This window comes from Maylandia zebra, linkage group LG13 (genome assembly GCF_041146795.1).
Source record: "Maylandia zebra isolate NMK-2024a linkage group LG13, Mzebra_GT3a, whole genome shotgun sequence".
Taxonomy (NCBI): Eukaryota; Metazoa; Chordata; class Actinopteri; order Cichliformes; family Cichlidae; genus Maylandia; species Maylandia zebra.
Genome location: NC_135179.1, coordinates 12,978,015 through 12,997,090, shown reverse-complemented (window position 1 = coordinate 12,997,090; position 19,076 = coordinate 12,978,015). Strand labels below are relative to the sequence as shown.

At 38.4% G+C, this 19,076-nt stretch overlaps 1 protein-coding gene across 4 annotated transcripts in view; it reads right to left on the bottom strand.

Annotated features, from left to right (window-relative positions):
• grid1a (glutamate receptor, ionotropic, delta 1a) overlaps positions 1 to 19,076 on the bottom strand; it is a 289,059-nt gene that overhangs the window by 6,764 nt on the left and 263,219 nt on the right. For all 4 annotated transcript variants that reach the window (XM_076891554.1, XM_004551461.3, XM_023153530.3 and 1 more), the window contains exons 9-14: positions 18,602 to 18,703; positions 16,929 to 17,126; positions 15,498 to 15,828; positions 13,216 to 13,354; positions 1,739 to 1,934; positions 149 to 315 (exon numbers count right to left, since the gene is read on the bottom strand). In XM_076891554.1, coding sequence (XP_076747669.1) covers positions 149 to 315; positions 1,739 to 1,934; positions 13,216 to 13,354; positions 15,498 to 15,828; positions 16,929 to 17,126; positions 18,602 to 18,703 — 1,133 coding nt within the window. The remainder of the gene's footprint in view (positions 1 to 148; positions 316 to 1,738; positions 1,935 to 13,215; positions 13,355 to 15,497; positions 15,829 to 16,928; positions 17,127 to 18,601; positions 18,704 to 19,076) is intronic.

The window sequence follows — 19,076 nt, the reverse complement described above, 5'->3', positions numbered from 1 at the left end:
GAGTATATTATAAATAAACCTCTACCATAACCAAAAGAACTGATGCCCAGACCAATAAAAATGAAGTTTTAAGGTACTGAACACGTTAGATGTTACAGCATTATTGCATCATTGGCTTCTCTGCTGTAAAAATGCATCGTATACATACTTCTGTGAGAAAATGTCTCTGTAAGGACTGCCGTGCTGCAGGGCCATGCCATAGCCTCTGGTGCTCATGCTGTTTCCTGCTATAGTTAACGTGCAGTCATCGTCTGTCAGGGCAGCATACTCTACCACTGCCATGTCCCACAGAAAGGCATATGACTCTCGCTTTGCCTGCAAAAGTTTCCATCACAAACACAAAAAGAGACGCACGTGGTAATTACATAAAGACATGCTTAACTGCTTAGTGGAGAAATCTTAAATGACTTTTAAAAACATTTTCTTTAATCATCAGCGATCGAGAATGCTTTGTATAAACAAACAAAAACTGATTAGATACAGTGTAAATGCAATTTGCATTACGCTTCTTTTAAGGTTAAGAGTAGACTATTTTACTAGAGAAGCGCACGGGAGGATATTTTACTCAGACAAAGCAATGAGCAGTCTGCACACTGGAGCTAAATATTTGCATAGAAATTACCGCACATTTGCCCACTCACACTAAACACTGAAAACATTATGAAAAAAACAAATATTCCTTATTCTTTTTTTCTGGATTTGCAATCTTCACCTAATAACACATTTTGAGACACCCAATCATAAGCTGGAGTTTGAAAATCACTGTGTAGAAAATGTAGAAGAGCCACAGCTGAATCTGTATGGATTTTTATTTATGTATTCATTGTTTTGTACACAGTCCTGACTTTTGCCTCCTGTGGTGTCCTACATCCTACATCTTCCAGAGAAAGACTGTCCCTGTAATAAATTAAGATGAACAACACAAAGAGCCACTGGGTTATGCATACACACATTCCAATCAAACTATGGTTATATATTTATATATGTACACATATATAAAAACTGCAGTATTTTGTTTAAGAATGAAGAGCAATGCAGTAAATCAGTAACAGACTAAAATTGCTTTCTCTCATCAAATTAAACTGAGACTAGTTTTCCTGTGATGTACGCATCCTTGCATTGCCTGGCCTGATTACACTCGATCCAATTATCAGCTCAAATAATAAAGCTGTTTTGTGTCAAGTGCACATGTCAGACCCCACTGTAAATTATCTAATTATTATTGTCTAGTGTCTGGGTTAAAGAACGAGATGACAAAATGCACAAACTATTCATTTAGCCACACAGGCAGTTTGTGGGAACAATTAGAAAAACTTTGCAATTTGTTAGATTAAAAGAATCACTTTTTACCTCCATGCTTCTGTTAGTCAGACATGCATTTGTTTTAACTAATTCTCAGCTTGTTCCTACACGGTGGTGTGAGATAAAAAATGCAGTGAATTGCAAGACAATCCCTTATTGAGCTGAAGACATTACAGATGTTTTTAATTAATTCATTTATTCTTTTGCGGCTAGACAAATCCCCCTTCAATGCCTGCTTCTTGTCAATATTTTGCTGTGCATACATTTCCTTTTTGAGGGTGACCTGAAATGAACTGTTAGATTGCTAAGGCATTGTTAAAACATCGTCCTGTGTAAAGCAAACTTTTACAGAACATCTTTTTTTTCTTAGAGACAAAATGCTCTTTCCCCCTTGAAATTGAACATTTTGTTCATGAAGATAAAAATAAATACTCACCTTCTTGATACCCTCTGAAGGGCTGGATACAGAGTTCTCAAAGCCATTGTTTTTGTTGATGACTTTCCACAGCTCAGCATATGTGCTGTCCTGCTCCAGAGGGTTGGTGCCTTTTGCCCTAAAATACTCGTACACAGCCGAGTCTCTCACCGTCCCATAAACTAGGTCCACCTGCTTGGACAGGTCCTGGAATGATCTGCATGGTCACATGAGTGAATTACTTGCTTTGTTTAAAGATAAAAGAAGAAAACATACAGTAACTGTCATGATAATTGAAACATTATAACATTAGCATTAATGTTACTTAACGTTAACATGAGGTTTTATTTACCAACAGATAAAAAGCAAAAATATTGGATATCTATAGGGGATATCTGTAAAACCCCAGCAAAGTGTTTGAGATACTGACTTGGATTACTCAGCTCTCAATCCAGTCGAGCATCTGTGGAATGTACTGGACAAAGAAGTCAGATTCATGGATCTCAAGTCTCAACTGATAGAAAGAATGTGCTGCTAACATCTTGGCTGCAGATACTACAGCACACCTTCAGGAGTCTAGTGGACTCCATGTCTCGATGGATCAGGGCTGTTTTGATCAACGCAATTTATTTATTTAACAAAAATTAGGCCAAAATGCATCACTACATCACATGATTCAGTAGCTTGCAACACGACTTTTACTAGCCTTAACTTTAAGTAATGGTTTTGGAGGAAGCATTATGCATTGTCGTTCTGTTTTTTTTTTTTTTTTTAATCAATTTTGTTGTAGAGTTGCACTACACTTGTGATATCCAGTCCTGGAAAGAGTGGCAACTGTCTTGAATGTTTTCCTCTTGTGAATAAACTTTCACAAATGATTGGTTTTGATGGAAACAGCATCACAATAGCTGAAAGCTCCCAAGCAGCAAACTGCCAAAACTTCTATAAAACTTTTTTTTTCTGCTCCATAGAGGTGGCCACACTTGTGAGGCTCAACTAATCAAGTGTATTTCATTAGCAGCAATTGGCTGCTAATTGCCCTCTTAAGGTGCGCTTAAGTTTTTCACACACTGCTTCTGAATCGTGGCTTAATTTTTTAGATAAATAATGACATCGTTTATTTGTCATGTTTTGTATTTCATCTGAAGTTACATGTAACTAATTTGAAGACATGCCTAGGACCAGATTATTTGTTGCATGTCCCGATACAGAAAAAGATGAAACCTTAAAAGGGGCTGTACTTTATTTTATGATGGCTATGCTTGTGGTAAAATGTTTAGTTTTCAAAGGATACCTTTTCTGTCATAAACTACTCACATAAAGTGTGTTATGATGATAAATAACATAGATGGGCTTAAGGTTTGCAGCCAGCAAAGTTGCTACAACTAACTGTATGTTAGCTTGTAAAATCATGCTCCACTATTTCTCCACACATGCATGATGAAAGAAATCCCCGATGTAGGAAATACTTCTGGTATTAATTCAAGAAACATGCATGAACAAATGCTTAACATTAAAACTATTAAATTACACTTGTCCATGTGTCACAACAAATTCATATTTCATTACTATCAGATGATAAACCAGATACAAGATTCCATTATTTTGTTAATGTTGTATTGTTATAATTATCCACAATAACAGTGACACAGACAATTCCAATTTATTAGATGTCCCTTTATTGCTAATCTAGATATTAACTATTATATTGCTATATAAATAGGATATAAGCATTCCTGTGTTTGCAACCCGGTAGAGCAAAATCAAAAAAATGTGGCAAACACTAATTCAAGCTGATATCAGCACTCTTTTCCCCTTTCATTCATTATGCCACATAAGTCTCTTGGCTTCTGTCCTTTACAGAAGGACTCTCTTTTCCCTCTATTTAAAATTCAAGATTTAACTTGCCCCTAATGCACTCCAACAAATCAGTAGACCTAAAACTGCTGCCTTCCTTTTTAATGCACATTGGAGCAAATCACTAATCATCATGCCCTTTATCAACTAAATTAGCTACACCTGTAGTGCGATACCACAACTTTCTCCAGCATTGCCAGCACAATGAGTCCAGTGTGATTCACAGTAATGATGATCAGTTTGGGGGTACTGCATTCATGAATGATTATGGGGTTCATCCCAATGGCTGGTCATTAATCCCCAGTAGAACCTGCTCCAAATTGCATTCTACTTTTTATTGGATCTAGAAGTTTCTGCCTCAAGATTGTAGGAAATAAGAAAAAAGCCACTTGCAGCTTTCATTTTAAGATGGACTAATTCTGAAACTTAAAAAGCTAAATATTTGCCAATTGCCAATGCAATGTAAAAAATGTTTTCATATCGCCAATTTTCTTTATTGGTATTCAGCTGATATGTCAACTCAATTATTAATACCTGACAGGGGTGATGGCTATTTGATATGACTATAAGAAACTAAAGAAGAGATGGAACAAACACCCTTTAACCATGTCATGTTGACACTGCATAATTTGTCCAACAGCGGGGTGCTCTACAGCACCACGAGTCAGACAGCACATTATTCACGACTTGTTGTGGCAATAAAACATTGTTATTAATTATTACAAAACATTAATATAAATTAGATTGTTATAATATCTTGTTAAAGTCTCATAATAACTACAAAAAACAAAAGTTAAGGAAATCTGTTCATGTTTTTTTCCCTTGAAGCTTTAACCGTCTTTTTTCCAATTCTCTGAGAAGTCGGAGAATTCAATAGCTTATCTGGAGCTGATACTGCAGGACTAATTCAACCATTTAATTGGAGACGTATATGGTGTGGAAGTGGTTGTGGAAAGGGGAAAACAGCAAGTGAGAGCAAAACAAACGACCTATTAGATATTTCATGGTCTCTAACTTCTGCTGTCACATTAAACTACGAGCTTTAATTCACTGGGTTAAATATTCCGATTTTTGTCTAACATCTTAGTTTCATAACTACATAAACACTGTGACCTATAGTGTGTTATGAAGGTGCAGATTTAAGATACCACAGAAAAACCAATGGAAGAAGGTGAAATAATTAATAATATGTATATGATATACATGTACTAAGAATCGTGGCCCATTTTAAGTACTTTTTCTGGTTCACCTTTTCTTCAAAGCACTGCATCACTTAGATTTTTGTAATAACTGCAGAAAGGTGAACCCTCTGTTCAATAAATATAATGGCTGAAGTACATTACACAGACCTTTTCCTTTCATTCCTTTTTCCCCACACATGCATGCATAGATTTGTTAGTTTTACATATCTGTAACTGGCCAAAGCAGTGAAAACTGAAACAATATAAAAATCAAGAGAATTTAGCCAAAAAACTTGATCTAATTAGTATTAATCTACAAGGTATCTGAAGGGACACAAGTTATTAAACTAATCTCTCACTTTTTCTTTTGCTCTCTCAAACTAATTCAAGATAAGAACATAAGATTAGGGTTTAAATCACAGCAGGGGGTGAAAAAAAATCACCTCTTTGTCCCCAGGCGTAGTAAAGGCTTATTTTGACACACTGTAAACAAAGAGGAACGAGTTGTGTAGTGTTTAAAAATGCAAATGTTCACTTAAGATTAAGTTATTGCTCCTGTTACACCACACTCATGTATCATGCACACACCCACACTCAGAGAGAGACAAATGCAAACATGCATGTGTGCTTAGCGTTGCTCTTATTGGAAATTTTCTAAATGTCATTTCCTCTGATCATTTCCATGTGGACATTCACAGCATTACCTAAATCCAGGGTAATGCAACCTCACTGACAGCAAATGCCCGAGCTGCTAGTTTTTTGGGCTGTATGGCAAGATCCATAACCTGTTTGTGAAAGAAAACAGATTTTTCCAAGAATCAAAGCAACAGCTTGAGCTTTAATGTTTTTCAGATGAAGGAAGGTGGACTGAACCTCACTCCATCTGATTTATAAAATTCAAGTCACATTGACTCCAAGGCTAGGATATTGGTTTTATGTTGGAGGACAAGCTACCAATGCCATTGTGACAAACACAAAGCAGGGACACATTTCAGTTGTGTACATTTGGAGATATGCAGCCCTGTTCTGTCAGGTACGTCGGAGTATTAGTACACATTACACAATGTTGCCAAAAAAGAGGAATGTTGGGATTTTCAGGGTACGGTGCATGTGCTTAGCATTGCTCTAATTCACAGTCCTCTCGGATTATTCCTGTATGGACAGTAATGACCCAGCTGTTCCTACACTGACCAAAATAATAGGACTTTAAATGAAGGTATTAACGTTCCTCTTTCCAACACTCTTCCACAGCTTTTCACAAAACTGAGTTTACAACGTGCGTCTGAAAGAACTGAATTCCAAACCTTTTCCCTGCACAGGAGTGATGTCTCCTTGATACTAGAAAAAAAATTGCACCACACAATACACACCGCTTTTCTTTCCCAAGCCACTCTACTGTATTTTTTCCAGATCAATGAGAAAAAGAGATTGTCCTAAAGAGCCATTGTACATTTTCTATACCATCTGTGAAAATGAAACACAGACTGAGTTCTTCCTCTGCATCTCAGTAAGCAGCTATTGCAAATGTTTATCAGGCCAAAAAAGATCAAATTTGTTAATGGAACTGGGTCACAAACAGCCACTTATTCATATTGTCAAATACATATTTAAAACACTTACAGGTCGAAAAAGGGAGAAGTGCAGTAAATTGTTTTGAATTTAATTTTTAAAAAGTGGCTAATTTAGTGTAATAAACTGATAGTTTTGCTACTTTGTGTTGCCAAACTGTGCGAAACTGTAGTTTTCAGAAATTATATTTTCTCCATACAAGATTACCATTTCCAGTGCTTGATAAAAAACTATATCTCAGGCTGTAATCATCAAAATCTTTTTAGTTTTTACACATATGCAGCATGCATCCAGTCCATACAGTACTTTGGCTTGGGCGGGTCGATCGTGGCTCAAAGAGTTGGCAGTTCGTCTTGTAACCGGAAGGTTGCCGGTTCGAGCCCCGGCTCGGACAGTCTCGGTCGTTGTGTGCTTGGGCAAGACACTTCACCTGCCGCCTACTGGTGACGGCCAGAGGGGGCTTCTGTCAGTCTGCCCCAGGGCAGCTGTGGCTACAACTGTAGCTCGCCTCCACCAGTGTGTGAATGAATAGTGGAATCGTAAAGCGCTTTGAGGGCCCTGAAAAGCGCTATATAAATGCAATCCCTTATTATTATTATTATTATCTTGACTGATAGTATAGTAGTAGTAGTATAGTAGGCAGCACGGTGGCACGGTGGTTAGCACTGTTGCCGCACAGCAAGAAGGTCCTGAGTTCAATTCCACCATCAGGCCGGGGACTTTCTGTGTGGAGTTTGCATGTTCTCCCCGTGTTTGCGTGGGTTCTCTCCGGGTACTCCAGCTTCCTCCCACCGTCCAAAGACATGCAACTTGTGGGGATAGGTTAATTGGATAATCCAAATTGCCACTAGGTGTGAATGTGCGAGTGAATGTGAGTGCGAATGGTTGTCTGTCCCTATGTGTTAGCCCTGCGACAGACTGGCGACCTGTCCAGGGTGTACCCTGCCTCTCGCCCTATGACAGCTGGGATAGGCTCCAGCGCCCCCCGCGACCCTGAAAAGGATAAGCGGAAGCGAATGGATGGATGGATGGATGGATGATAGTATAGTCAATTTAGATTAGCACAAAGGTGAATCCAACACAGCCTAGTGTTACTATTGAAAACAGCAGATGTCATGAGGTTTTTTTTTCCAATTTAAAACTGGTCACAGTGTACTTTCTTCTTCAATTTAATTCTTAAGTGCCATCATTTGCAGTGTGGTTCTGTTAAACTGCAACAAAGATTAATGTCCCTCTAAACTGAAGCACACACACACACACACACACACACACCTGCAAACAAAATCTCTTCACAGGTGAGCTGTGTACTGCTTAGCATTCGACTCGTCTACTCATATGTCCACATGTGGCTATTTGTTCAACAGAAGATGGACCCAATGCAATCAAATGCCTCTCTGCTCATTCTTTGGGGAGAGACAGCAGACCAAATTGGATTCACTGACAAATAAAATTTTGGCTGAAGACAGGGTATTTGTTAGGCAGTGGGTCAGAAATCACCGAAGCACTGTGTAGACTGACATGCACACAGATTATTCTTAAAACTCAGCCGCACATGTCCCTGTAATTAAAATACTGTAGAATGTTTAATGCCTCAAGAAATCACCCCATATTATATTTATATATAAAAAAAAATCCACATGTGATTTGAATTAAGCTTCTCTTTAGATAAATCAAATAAATAACACATAGGCAAAGACATGCATTTAAGATTGAAGCACGCAGATGCTTATTAGCATAAGCATGTGGATAAGAAAAAGATAGCTTGAAGCCATTCATGGCTCTGTTATGCTTCTAGTAATGTCCCTTGAGTCAGCTCAATTGGGGCTGAAGACCATTGGTTTGAAGTAAGAAAGCCTGAGCTTATCAGAACTCTGGTCCCTGCTCCTTGTTCCCTAATTGAGGCTAGCAGCTCAAGGCCACTTTAGCTGCTACTAGCATAATACACCCAATTTTCACAGACTGCATTGTGGCTAATGCATGTTGTGGAGCAGGGAAATTATTTTACTGCTATTGTTAAATAATCATCATTATTATCATTGCATTAATAATATAATCTGGAGTTTATATTGCATTCAGGGGTTGAACAGTGTGTGTCTTTCAGAAAGGCTAAAAGTCACAGGCTGACAGGAAACAGGCTTGCAGAGAGTTTGCAGAAGCAGGAAGTTATTTTGAGCAGCAGGCTAAGACGAGGCTTTAACAATGTAACAGATAGCTTTAAGATGGCCTTAAGATGTTTATGATGATGTTAATTTTGTATTTCAGATGCAGTTATAACTATTGTGTACATATTGCATATCTGTGCTTATTTGAGTTGACGTTCAGGTTCATTAATGGTCTTAAGCTTCATCTAGTGAGAGTGTCTAGATGATCCATGCTGAGGGAAAACTAGAACATAGAAGGAATTGCAATACATGCTTACACAACAGTTCATTTTAATATCTTTTATATGTTCATATTCTTGTATTAAGCTTGTAGTAGGGGTTCTTGATTAAAACATTTATTTTAAGTAGATGATATATCCATAGTTTCAGTTCGATTATTACATATACGAGAGTGGTTTCTGTCTCTCTGTCTGGTTAGAGGTGAAACAGGGTGCAATTGTGGTTAGCACACACACACACACACACAGTTAGAGAGAATCATTTATAGGTGAAAGTTTAATCATGTTTTGCTGGGGTTGCAAAAAGCAGTTTGTCGCCGAACTGCTGCTGAGGTGTCAAGATGACAAGCGAGCATCCGGCAGTGACAGGATGCACCTGTTATGAAGATGGAAGACGATGTTCTTTTTAAATTGTGTTAAAAGGTCATTGTGGTTTTGATTTGACGTACGTATATATCCTGTCTGTGACGTATGAAGGGGCGTCAGTAATTCAAACCCTGATGCTATAAAAATCTGTGTATGCTCTGATTAAGTTGAAGATCAATTCCTGTTCTTCCCACACGTGTGTAGTCATTAAAAATCATTGTTTGACCAAAAAGAGCTTCTGGACCATGGGTGGTTTGTACTCTCCTTCCTCAATTTTGAACCTTAACATTTGGGGGCTTCGTCCGGTGGTTGAGGAGGGAGAATTGGAGGTGTAGATGGAGAAATTTGGTCTTAGGTGGTCTGACGGGCAGACATGAATTCCAGTGGTCGAAGTGAGTGGGCATAAGCCGGCTGATCCAAAGGTAAGGCACTACCTGTTGAATTATTTCCAAAGTGTGCCAAATTGGACATGATAAAATTTAAGTCTACTCACTGAAGTTACTGGTGGATGTCTGTTTTGATTTTGATGAAAAATCTCATGAGTTGAAGCAGTTAGAGTTCTGCTAAGAAGAAAGAAGAAATGAAAGCAGTAAAGTCTGCTAAAGCAGTTAGAGTCTGCCAGGAAAAGTTTAAATACTGGGTTGAAGTCCCAAAGAAATTGAGTTAGAGTCTCAAGTAGTTTGGTAGGAAATTTGGTCATTTTGTGGGTTAAAGTCCCGGTTGGTCATTAGGTCAGACCTTGGTTGGTCATTTTGTGGGTTAGAGTCCCCATTGTCCATCAGGGTAGATCTGCCTCAGTCATACACTTGTGTTGGGGTGTTGATTGTTGTTTCAAAGTATTATAAATTATTCTAGAATGGCAGTTAAAGTCTGCTAGGAAGTACAGTTCTCGGAGGTAACGCTCCCTCCCGGCCAAGGACGCTTGGCCCTGACCTATCGGCGAATAGGGTTAGTACGGTTGGCAACCGGGGAGAACTTGGGAACCTCCAAAATAGCTAGGAGTTAGAGTCTCCTTACCGTTTGGAACGGTAGTCTGCGCTTTTTTGGTCAGAAGAAGTTGGACTTCGGGCGTGTAACTTTAACTTAAAACTTCGGGGTAAGCCTTGGCTGGGAAACGCCAAAAAATAGAGCTTCAGGCAAAGTTTGGGTTGGTTGACGCTTTTAAATTGAGTTAGGGATTTTAGAGATGAGGCCAGAAACAGTTAAAGTCTGATACTGGTGAATTGGTCGCAAAAAACTCAGGGAGTTTATCCGCTGGGCGGTTATTTTAAATTTGTCGAAATTGTGTAGGCGCTAAAGCTGACAGATCTGACAGTGGTTGTAAATATAAGATGTCTTTGTAATATAAAATAAGAGATCTCTGTGTGAAAGGAGTCTGAGGCAATGCTGGAGCTATTTTTAGACGGTGTGTGTGTGAGTGAAAATGCAAATGAGTAAGCAGTGAACTGTTTAAACCACAGTTGGTTTTACAAATACTGCTGCAAACATTGTTGAGTGTGTGTTTCAAATGCCATTTGTGTTTATTAGAGGACTATAAATAAAGTTTTGAGTTGCCGTAGTGGATGTATAGTAATTGACTGAGTTTGGATGTAGATATATAAATATATTGAGTGCACTGTATATACTTAAGACTAACACATCACTTTCAGTAGTAACTTTTCTCCAGCAATAGTTGCTGGTGTGTTTTATTTTTTCAATTTCTTGTGTGTGCGGTGAGAATTAATGGAGGTTTCAATTTTTCGTTTGTTTGTTTTTGACTTGCTCTTTCTGATTATGACAAGCATGTCTAAAATACTCTTAGGAAAGTGTGTTTTGAGTTATATTCCTCAACTCTAGTCACAGTTTAAGTGATGTGAATGCTGTGAGTACTCGATTTGAATGATTCTGTGTGATGTGTACAAAATAATAAATAATAATAACACTATGAAAGATGATAGTAGAGTGAGTGCAAGGCGGTGTGTGAACAGAGGAAGTCTGAGAGAGAAGTGTGTGCGTAGGCGAAATGCAGAGTGTGTGCGTGAAATAAGGGTGTTGTTTTTACATCAAGGTTTAGTAGAACTAAAGTAGAACGTCACAAACAAACAAAAGAAGGTAAAATGAAGAGAGAAAATAACTGACAATTACATTAATGAATAGAAAACACACATACACAAAGTGCCATATGTGAAATTATTCTAGGAAGGAATCAGAAGTGAGATAGTTTAATATAAGATGCAATGAAGGAAGCAGCTTACACTCCTTTAATTTCCAGAGCCAGTGTGTTCCCTCCCCTGCCCACTTGGGCCCCGTATCAGGCGAGTATGGAAGGCTGGATAGCCCATGACGGGTAAGATCCCACCTCGAAACCCTGGGACAACCTAAGGCAGGCACAGTCACGATTACTCGGCCTCACTCAGTCCCTGTGAGCTCAGACTCACTGGTGAGATGAAGTGAAGAAGACGGGACCTCAAGGGTAAAGCCGCTGGGCTGAGGCAGAGGGGGAGAGTGGCAAGTGGAGCCCTACCTTCTGGCTGAGGACAAGGAATGCTGCTATTTAAGGTGGGAACTTAGAATTTGGGTTAGTAAATTTGGGAAGGAGTAAATTGACTGTTTAAAGGCAAAATTGTGAAGGAGTCTGACACACTGCAAAAGCAGCATACACAAACAACACAGACGAACCAGCAACTACCATAACAGAAGACACAACTTAAATACACCCAGAGAACACAGGGAGATTACACACAGGTGGGGAACACAGGTGACACTGATAAACATAACGAGACAGGGCAGGAGTGAACACAACATTACGCATACTGACGAGAGACTGTCAAAGTAAAACAGGAAGTACACAGAGGTTCAGACAGGAGGAGAGAGAGCACGGGGAGAACACAGACATAACAGGCTGGGGGAAACATGGAATAAACACAAAGAGAGACGAGAGCTCATAAATACACAGAGGGGCACAAGGGGGTAAGAGTCACAAAGGGAAAAACACTTAGGGAACACCACAACAGGACACCTCAGAAAACCTGGCCTAAATAAGGAGCGAAAATACAAGGAACCAAGAATACTGGGCCAACATGGCCCAGGACCATGACAGAACTGAATCCTGTTTAGAAGATACAATGCCGGTTTTTCAAAGCTGTGAATAATTCTTAGAGGGAAAATTAGTGAGGGTTGAAGGAGTAGAACAGCTTTGATTTCTTTTTGATTTCTAGAAGTAGTGGTTATAATGTAGGCTTACACATACAGATATTACATAGGAGGTATTTTTAGGATAAAGGGGAGAGCTTATAAATAGAAATGATTTTTATACATATTGCATTTTTTGATATGAGTTATTGAAGTTATTGAAGGATTGCACGCGTTTACAGACACAGAGTCCATAAACACACATGACAGTATTGATTCTAGGCAAAAGGCCTCAAATTCATTTAGCTTTTAACTGAACTTAAAGAAGGACCAAAGAGGAAGGAAAGCATATATTTTGGTTAAGTCTGATAAATTAGAATTAGAAGGTATTGTTACATTAAAAGGAGCCAAATGAAATAAAAAGGCTATACCAAAAACAGGTTATAACATAGGAAATGTGAGGTTTTAAAATGAAGTTAGTGTTAACACACAGGTGTTGTTTCAAGGCAGCATTTAGCTATGATGAAATGTATACAGGAGTAATTGCTTATATGCTTAAACTTAATTGATTAAAGTGGTTGTTTTCTTTTGGATCTTTTAGAGTAGAGGAACTTGCAGCAGCGACAATTTGTGCACAGGATGTTGATGATCAGATAAGGGAAAAATAGAGCGAGCAACCGGACGTGAAACCAGCGCTTAAAGAGTTTTAAAGTGATGAGTAACGTTGAAGAATATATATAAATACAAGTCAATAAGTTAAGAACATAATTAGGATCATGCTTTTGATTACAATTTCAATTCCTGTTCTTCCCACACGTGTGTAGTCATTAAAAATCATTGTTTGACCAAAAAGAGCTTCTGGACCATGGGTGGTTTGTACTCTCCTTCCTCAATTTTGAACCTTAACAATGTGCTGGGCTTTTTACCAAGAAGAGACAGATACCGAATACAACTATGTGCTCTCTAGTTTTGATTAGCATCATTTCTTTACTATCTATCTATCTCTCTTTTTTTTTTTAAGTTTATTTTTTTACCGAACTGCGTTGTCCATTCGTGAAACAGTGAGGTAGGCTGCCAGGTTTGCTGTGTAGGACGAACACACGATAAGGGTGAAAAGCCACCAGCTGCCCATGACGATACGGAGAGCCACTGATCCCAGGATGGAGTCACTTCCTGTTGTGGTACAGACAGAAGCACAGAGTTAAAAACTACAAAATAAGTCTTTGCCTTGCACCAGGTTTGGTTTCAAATAATCACTACTGCCATGATTGATTTATCAGGTCATTCTTTCCTCAATTACAAAAATTGGCCAATTTAATTTTCAAAGTGATGTACTGTACTCAAATTGCTTGTGACATTGAGTTTCATTTCAAAGAATATTTGTGGTTGTTTTTCTGTATCACAAATAAAACAAGACGTAGTGAAAAAACCAAACCAAACCCATAAAATGTTTCAGGTTTTTCAAACATGTTGCTGATAAAAATCAAAAAATGCAACCCATTATAGTACATTATAATACTGCTGAAATATATAGATTCTGCTTTACAAAGCAATCACTGTGATTATGTTATAAGAGAGCCATATGATAATACCTTATGTAATGACTATTTTTTTTTTTACCAATATGATTTTAAGATATTTCTTTTATTTTCTAAAGCAATTGTACTCAAAAATTGTGCTAATATTTGCATAAAACACCAGAGAAGCTGTCTGCATGGTGATTCTGTATAATTACTGTAAGATTTAATAATTTACTTTCCCGAGAGCTTTGTGTATTCAAAACCATCTACCCTGAAATGCTACTGTTTTTTTTTTTAATTTTCCCAAAGAACACGCTACTCATTAAAATTCATCCTTCTTTTTTCACCCACATCTTTAATCCTGGCTTTTCCTTGTTTTCCTTGAGGTTAAGAGACTGGTTCATCACATTAGTATTGGTATCATCAGTATTTCTTCTGTCATACCAACACATTCTCTGCAAAACAGTCCTGAAACAGCTTTTGAGGTGCATGAGAAAAATGTCAGCACAAATTCTAATTTTGAAGTGTAAAGCCACAGAAATGCCATCTGAATGATTCAGGAATATGAAATGTAATGAAAACATATTTGTCTAAAAGTGTCACCATCAACACAACTGCACCCTTATGACATCTCGGAAAAGGAAGAAAAAAAGCCCAAAAAATCTGGGGCCTTGTCAGATGCATAGCACTGCGGCATCAGTCATTTTTATTACATACAGCTTTGATTTGTTGAGGTCACTGAATGTGAAATGTGGCTCTGGAAACTTTACTGGATTTTACCCCACTGCAATGGTCCACTGTGGTACAGTCTCTTTCATCTTAGAAACAAATTGATTAAACCCTTTATTCATAAGGAAATTGTGTTAGTTTAATTTGTTCTCCTAGACAGTTTCAGATAATTTTCTACCTTGGTCTGACCTCCTTTTGGAACAAAAGAAGTGTAGTCCCTGCTTGAAAAAGGCAGTGATAAAAGTCAGCATGTCTGGGCGTAGATAGTCCATTGTGCACCGAACATACAACAAAAACCAGCCAAGTGTTGGCATATCATTATAAAATCAGTGGGGGGATATGATTGCCAAGTTTATGCACTCTGACAATGGCACACTATGCATCAGCAGTCAGATCCGTATCAAAGTGACCTACGTCATCCCCAAGAAAAAAATGCAATCCACTTGACTCAAACAAAAAGTGGCAACGTTGGAACATGAGCCAGAAATGAGGGAGAGGCAGAAAAAAGGAGAGGAATTTAGCTTATCTTGAAATATAGTGGGTGTTGGGTTAAAAAAGGCTCACGGGCAGTGTGCCAGACTTTGACAGATGCAGCTGAGGCTTTAACATCAGTTGCTGAAGTAGTCATTTATCCACAGCGGACATACCTGGATCTCCACCAGATCTAAAGATGGGATGCTCTCTTTGTCAAGGGCACCTTTAGAAAATGCTAAGGTGGGCGCTGTGCCCCAGACTGACTCACTACTGAATCAGCATTTTCTCTACACAGACCGTAGACATTAACATATGTTCTTCACTTGATTTGACTTTTTCATTGTGCTCTTTTGTCATTAATCCCTTAAAGCATTTTAATTGTTTTTCGTGACTTGTTCTATTTCATGTCAGGTTTCACATTCAAAACTGTCTGACTGGTGGGTTTCACTGATATGCCACTGAAGGTTTTCATACAGTCACTATGGAACAAAAACCTGCAATGCCTTGACTCTTTGTTATGACAAATACTGTTCAGGATGTGCAATTGCTGTTTTTGGATGTTGTCATTGACTAACACAAACTCTATTACCCACCTTGTTGCACAAAAGCACCGTAGACAATCCAGATAGCACTCTGAAGCGAAGTGGAAACGGTAGGTGGTGGATGACCGGCTGTATTGTTCTGGCAGCGCACTGCCTGGATGCGCCTGAGCAGGAAGATCATGATGCCCACCACAGGGATGGCTGCAGCTATGCATGCCCAGACTGCCAGATCAAATGGTGCGAGTAAAGAAAAAATGTTGATCTTTTCTTCTGACTTGTGCATCAAAATTCCCACTGAGTAATCCAGGTAGCGTTTGCTGAAATCAACCACGCTCTCACGCTCTGGCGTGATGGTGATTGCTGATACTGCCAAGTCAGCACGCTGTGAACAAAGAACAATACGTTTCCATTTTCAGTAACTTTCTAACATTCTATTTTAAATCAACAGAGGAGATAATTACACTGTCATATGTTGTTAGGTATCAGAAACAAATCTAGTTAACTTGACCTGCATTAATTAGTGAATCTTTTCTCAACACTTAGGAGATTAGATTGGCTTGTGTGTCTGTAAAATCATTTGCCTGTGTATATAAAAGGCCTCCAAGCTTGAATCTAATATGTACACTGACACAGGAATTATCCTTTCTGACAGTGTGAAAACCTTGCGTCTTATTCTCTAGACAAACCATTAGCGTGGTGTTTCTGTGACACTGCTCCAAATGGAGGGGCTGAATTGGAAGGATATTTGTTATGTGCCATCTTTTCATTCTTCACAATAACACTGATAAACCTCAAGAACCGCTTTCAGTCCACATTTTCAATTTAAAAATGGATCTTCAGGAAAAAAAAGAGACAGGAATTTGCTATCATCTCAACTCAAGTCCTCACTTAGACAATTTCTCTCTGCCAATTCGTGCCCTCAGCAGAAGAAAAACCAGAATCTTTTGTAATGATGACATGAAACGTCCATCATAACTAACCTGCTACATTGCTGAATAGTCTGTATGGTTATTGTGTGTTATTGTAGCATTGAAAATGTTCCTTCTGCATTTAACAAGTCACACAGCTCACTCAGATAAACAGTTGAATTAAGTAATAACGTGTATCATGCTGTCATATACCGAATACAAGACTCTAAGAAAGTTTATAAAGACACTATGTACAGTGCGCAATATATATACACTTCTGCCTTTATTAAATTGAATCCATTATTATTATGAATCATAACAGTATTTGTCAGGGATCCATTCAAACAGCAGTATTCAGACCCATTCAATCAAACTGGGATGACACCGACTACAAAAAAAAGAAAAGTTTGTTTGATTCTTTCTTTCTCTCTTTCTTTTTCTTTTTTTTATTACTAAGCCTCATTATTAGGTTTCTATTTCAGAGCAAAATAAAAATGGCATGACTCCCAGAAAAAATTATTTGGACTGAAATCTGGACATTGATTGAGTGAGATAAAAAGTAAAACCCACTAACCTTGCCAATGAGCTCTCCAATCATGCCATTCCAGGATCCATTAGGGAGTGCTGAGCCATACTTCCCATCTCCAACTTGGTAGATATCATACTTGAAGCCCAGGATCTTAGCGAGGGCATCTAGCACGTCGATGGAGAAACCCTTGTATCTCTTGGGTTGGCCCAGAATATTTTCTGCCACCATCACAAAAGGTTCTTCCTGTTTGAAACAATATTGTGTCATATAGTAAATGAGCTTTTAGGTAATCTGCTACTAATGCTAGCATAATCTTGAGAAAAGTGTGAATTTTATCTCCACGGCCATGGATTTAGACTTAAACTTTGAAAAGACTAGAGTATGTGTGTGTGTGTGTGTGTGTGTGTGTGTGTGTGTGTGTGCTTAATGACAGGAATGTCATTTATCAAAATGCACCAAAATCCCCTAAGGGACAGATTGGCAACTGAAGCGAGGACACAGTCAGTCATCTTAAGAACAGCAGGGTGACACCTTTATGAAGAGCTTTTGGGTGATCTACTTTAATCTTAATAAAATAGTTTCCTTAGCAACTGTTGACCCGTAACACATGGCGCCATGACAAATGCTATGGGTCATCAATGTGGAAATTGCTATTCTGAATTTATTGCACAGACTCCTGGTTCTTCTTTATGGGTTGAAAGTGTCAGGGCAGAATTAAATGGGTGAAGGTGGACTAAGGCGAGCTGAGAAAAACAGGAGGGGGACAGGTAAGGAGGGGTGGTTGTGGTGCTGGTGGTTAAGTGGGCTGGGGCAAATGACTTGATTAAGTGACACTGCCAGGAAAGAGCTTAGCTGAACTCATGTGAATGAATAAGCTGCAGGTAAATCATGTGTGAAAAAGAGGAAAAATGGAGACTGAGGAGGTGGAGAAGTGACTGAGGGGGAGGACAAGGTTAGAGACTTCGCTTGTCATATTCTAGTAGCAGTCTAAGAAAAGCCGCTGCAGCGTAGGACTGATGCTTAGCAGGCTTCTGCTGTGCTACATTCTCAGGACAAGACAGAGAGCACGACTTAATATTTCACTTTGAAACAGAGAAAATGTGCAGTGTCCTCTCTCATAATGATTATAATGACTGAAATAAATACTTTGAGTAAAAAAATATTCATTGTACCCCTTTCTGTATATTATGCTGAATGTTTAGCAAACTGCCGCACGTGATAGCAGAGGTTCGGTTAAAAGGTTCAGCTTAAAAACATGACTTTACTAGCCGAGGGATCAAGTTTCACTAATCTGTTTGTTCTGTTGTATTTAGTTTATGTTGAAATTCAAGCTTTAAAGAAATATGCAGTGTTGTGTATCATGTAAATAAAGTTTTTGCTTCATGCTGTGCACACGAGACATTTGATCTAACCTGGAAAAGAAAATATTTATTGCAAAAATAGAATAAAAGCCACACAAATTGCAGTTAATTATCAACAGCAAACTTTATGATGTAAACCCCAGGTAATGTCAAAAACATGTAGGGTTAATGTATGAATATCTGAAAAAAATGCAGCAAAACTGTGCTAGTGTATGTGCTACAGAAACACTGATGCTTAATTTGTGGGTAAAAAGAAAAAACTAACAAATGTGTTTGCTTATATTTTGGTGTTTCTTTCTCAGATATTTGCCTACGCAGTTCAAGTGTTAATAGATTCGCTGTACTCCCACAACTTACCAGTAATGTTACAATCTTGAGTGTTACTCCATGCATACCACTTTCTATCCGATTCTCCTTTAGGCTACCATTCAAACCACGAGTGGAGTCCCAGGTTGCCAGCTAATAAGGAGAAAGAGAAATAAGACAGATGAGGAAAAAATAAGAACTTATCAGGTAGCAAGCCTCTAAAGAACAGCTCTGTAATATATTTATTACAGGTAGAACAGAATAAAAACCAAGCATGAGAGCTGAAGTGTTTGTATTGAAGTATAGTGTTGTTTCCCTGCAATGATAATCATAACTCAGTCGCCAAATGCCTACATTAATATGTAAACTGGTTTGATATTAAATTCCTATGTTTTCAACTACAAATGTATTGGCACACACACACAAAGAAAGTGGCAATAAGAATGAAGATGCAAGCAAAATGAATACGATGGGGATATTTTATGCACTTTGTGCTCATCATGTGGAAAATTTGAGAATAAAAACA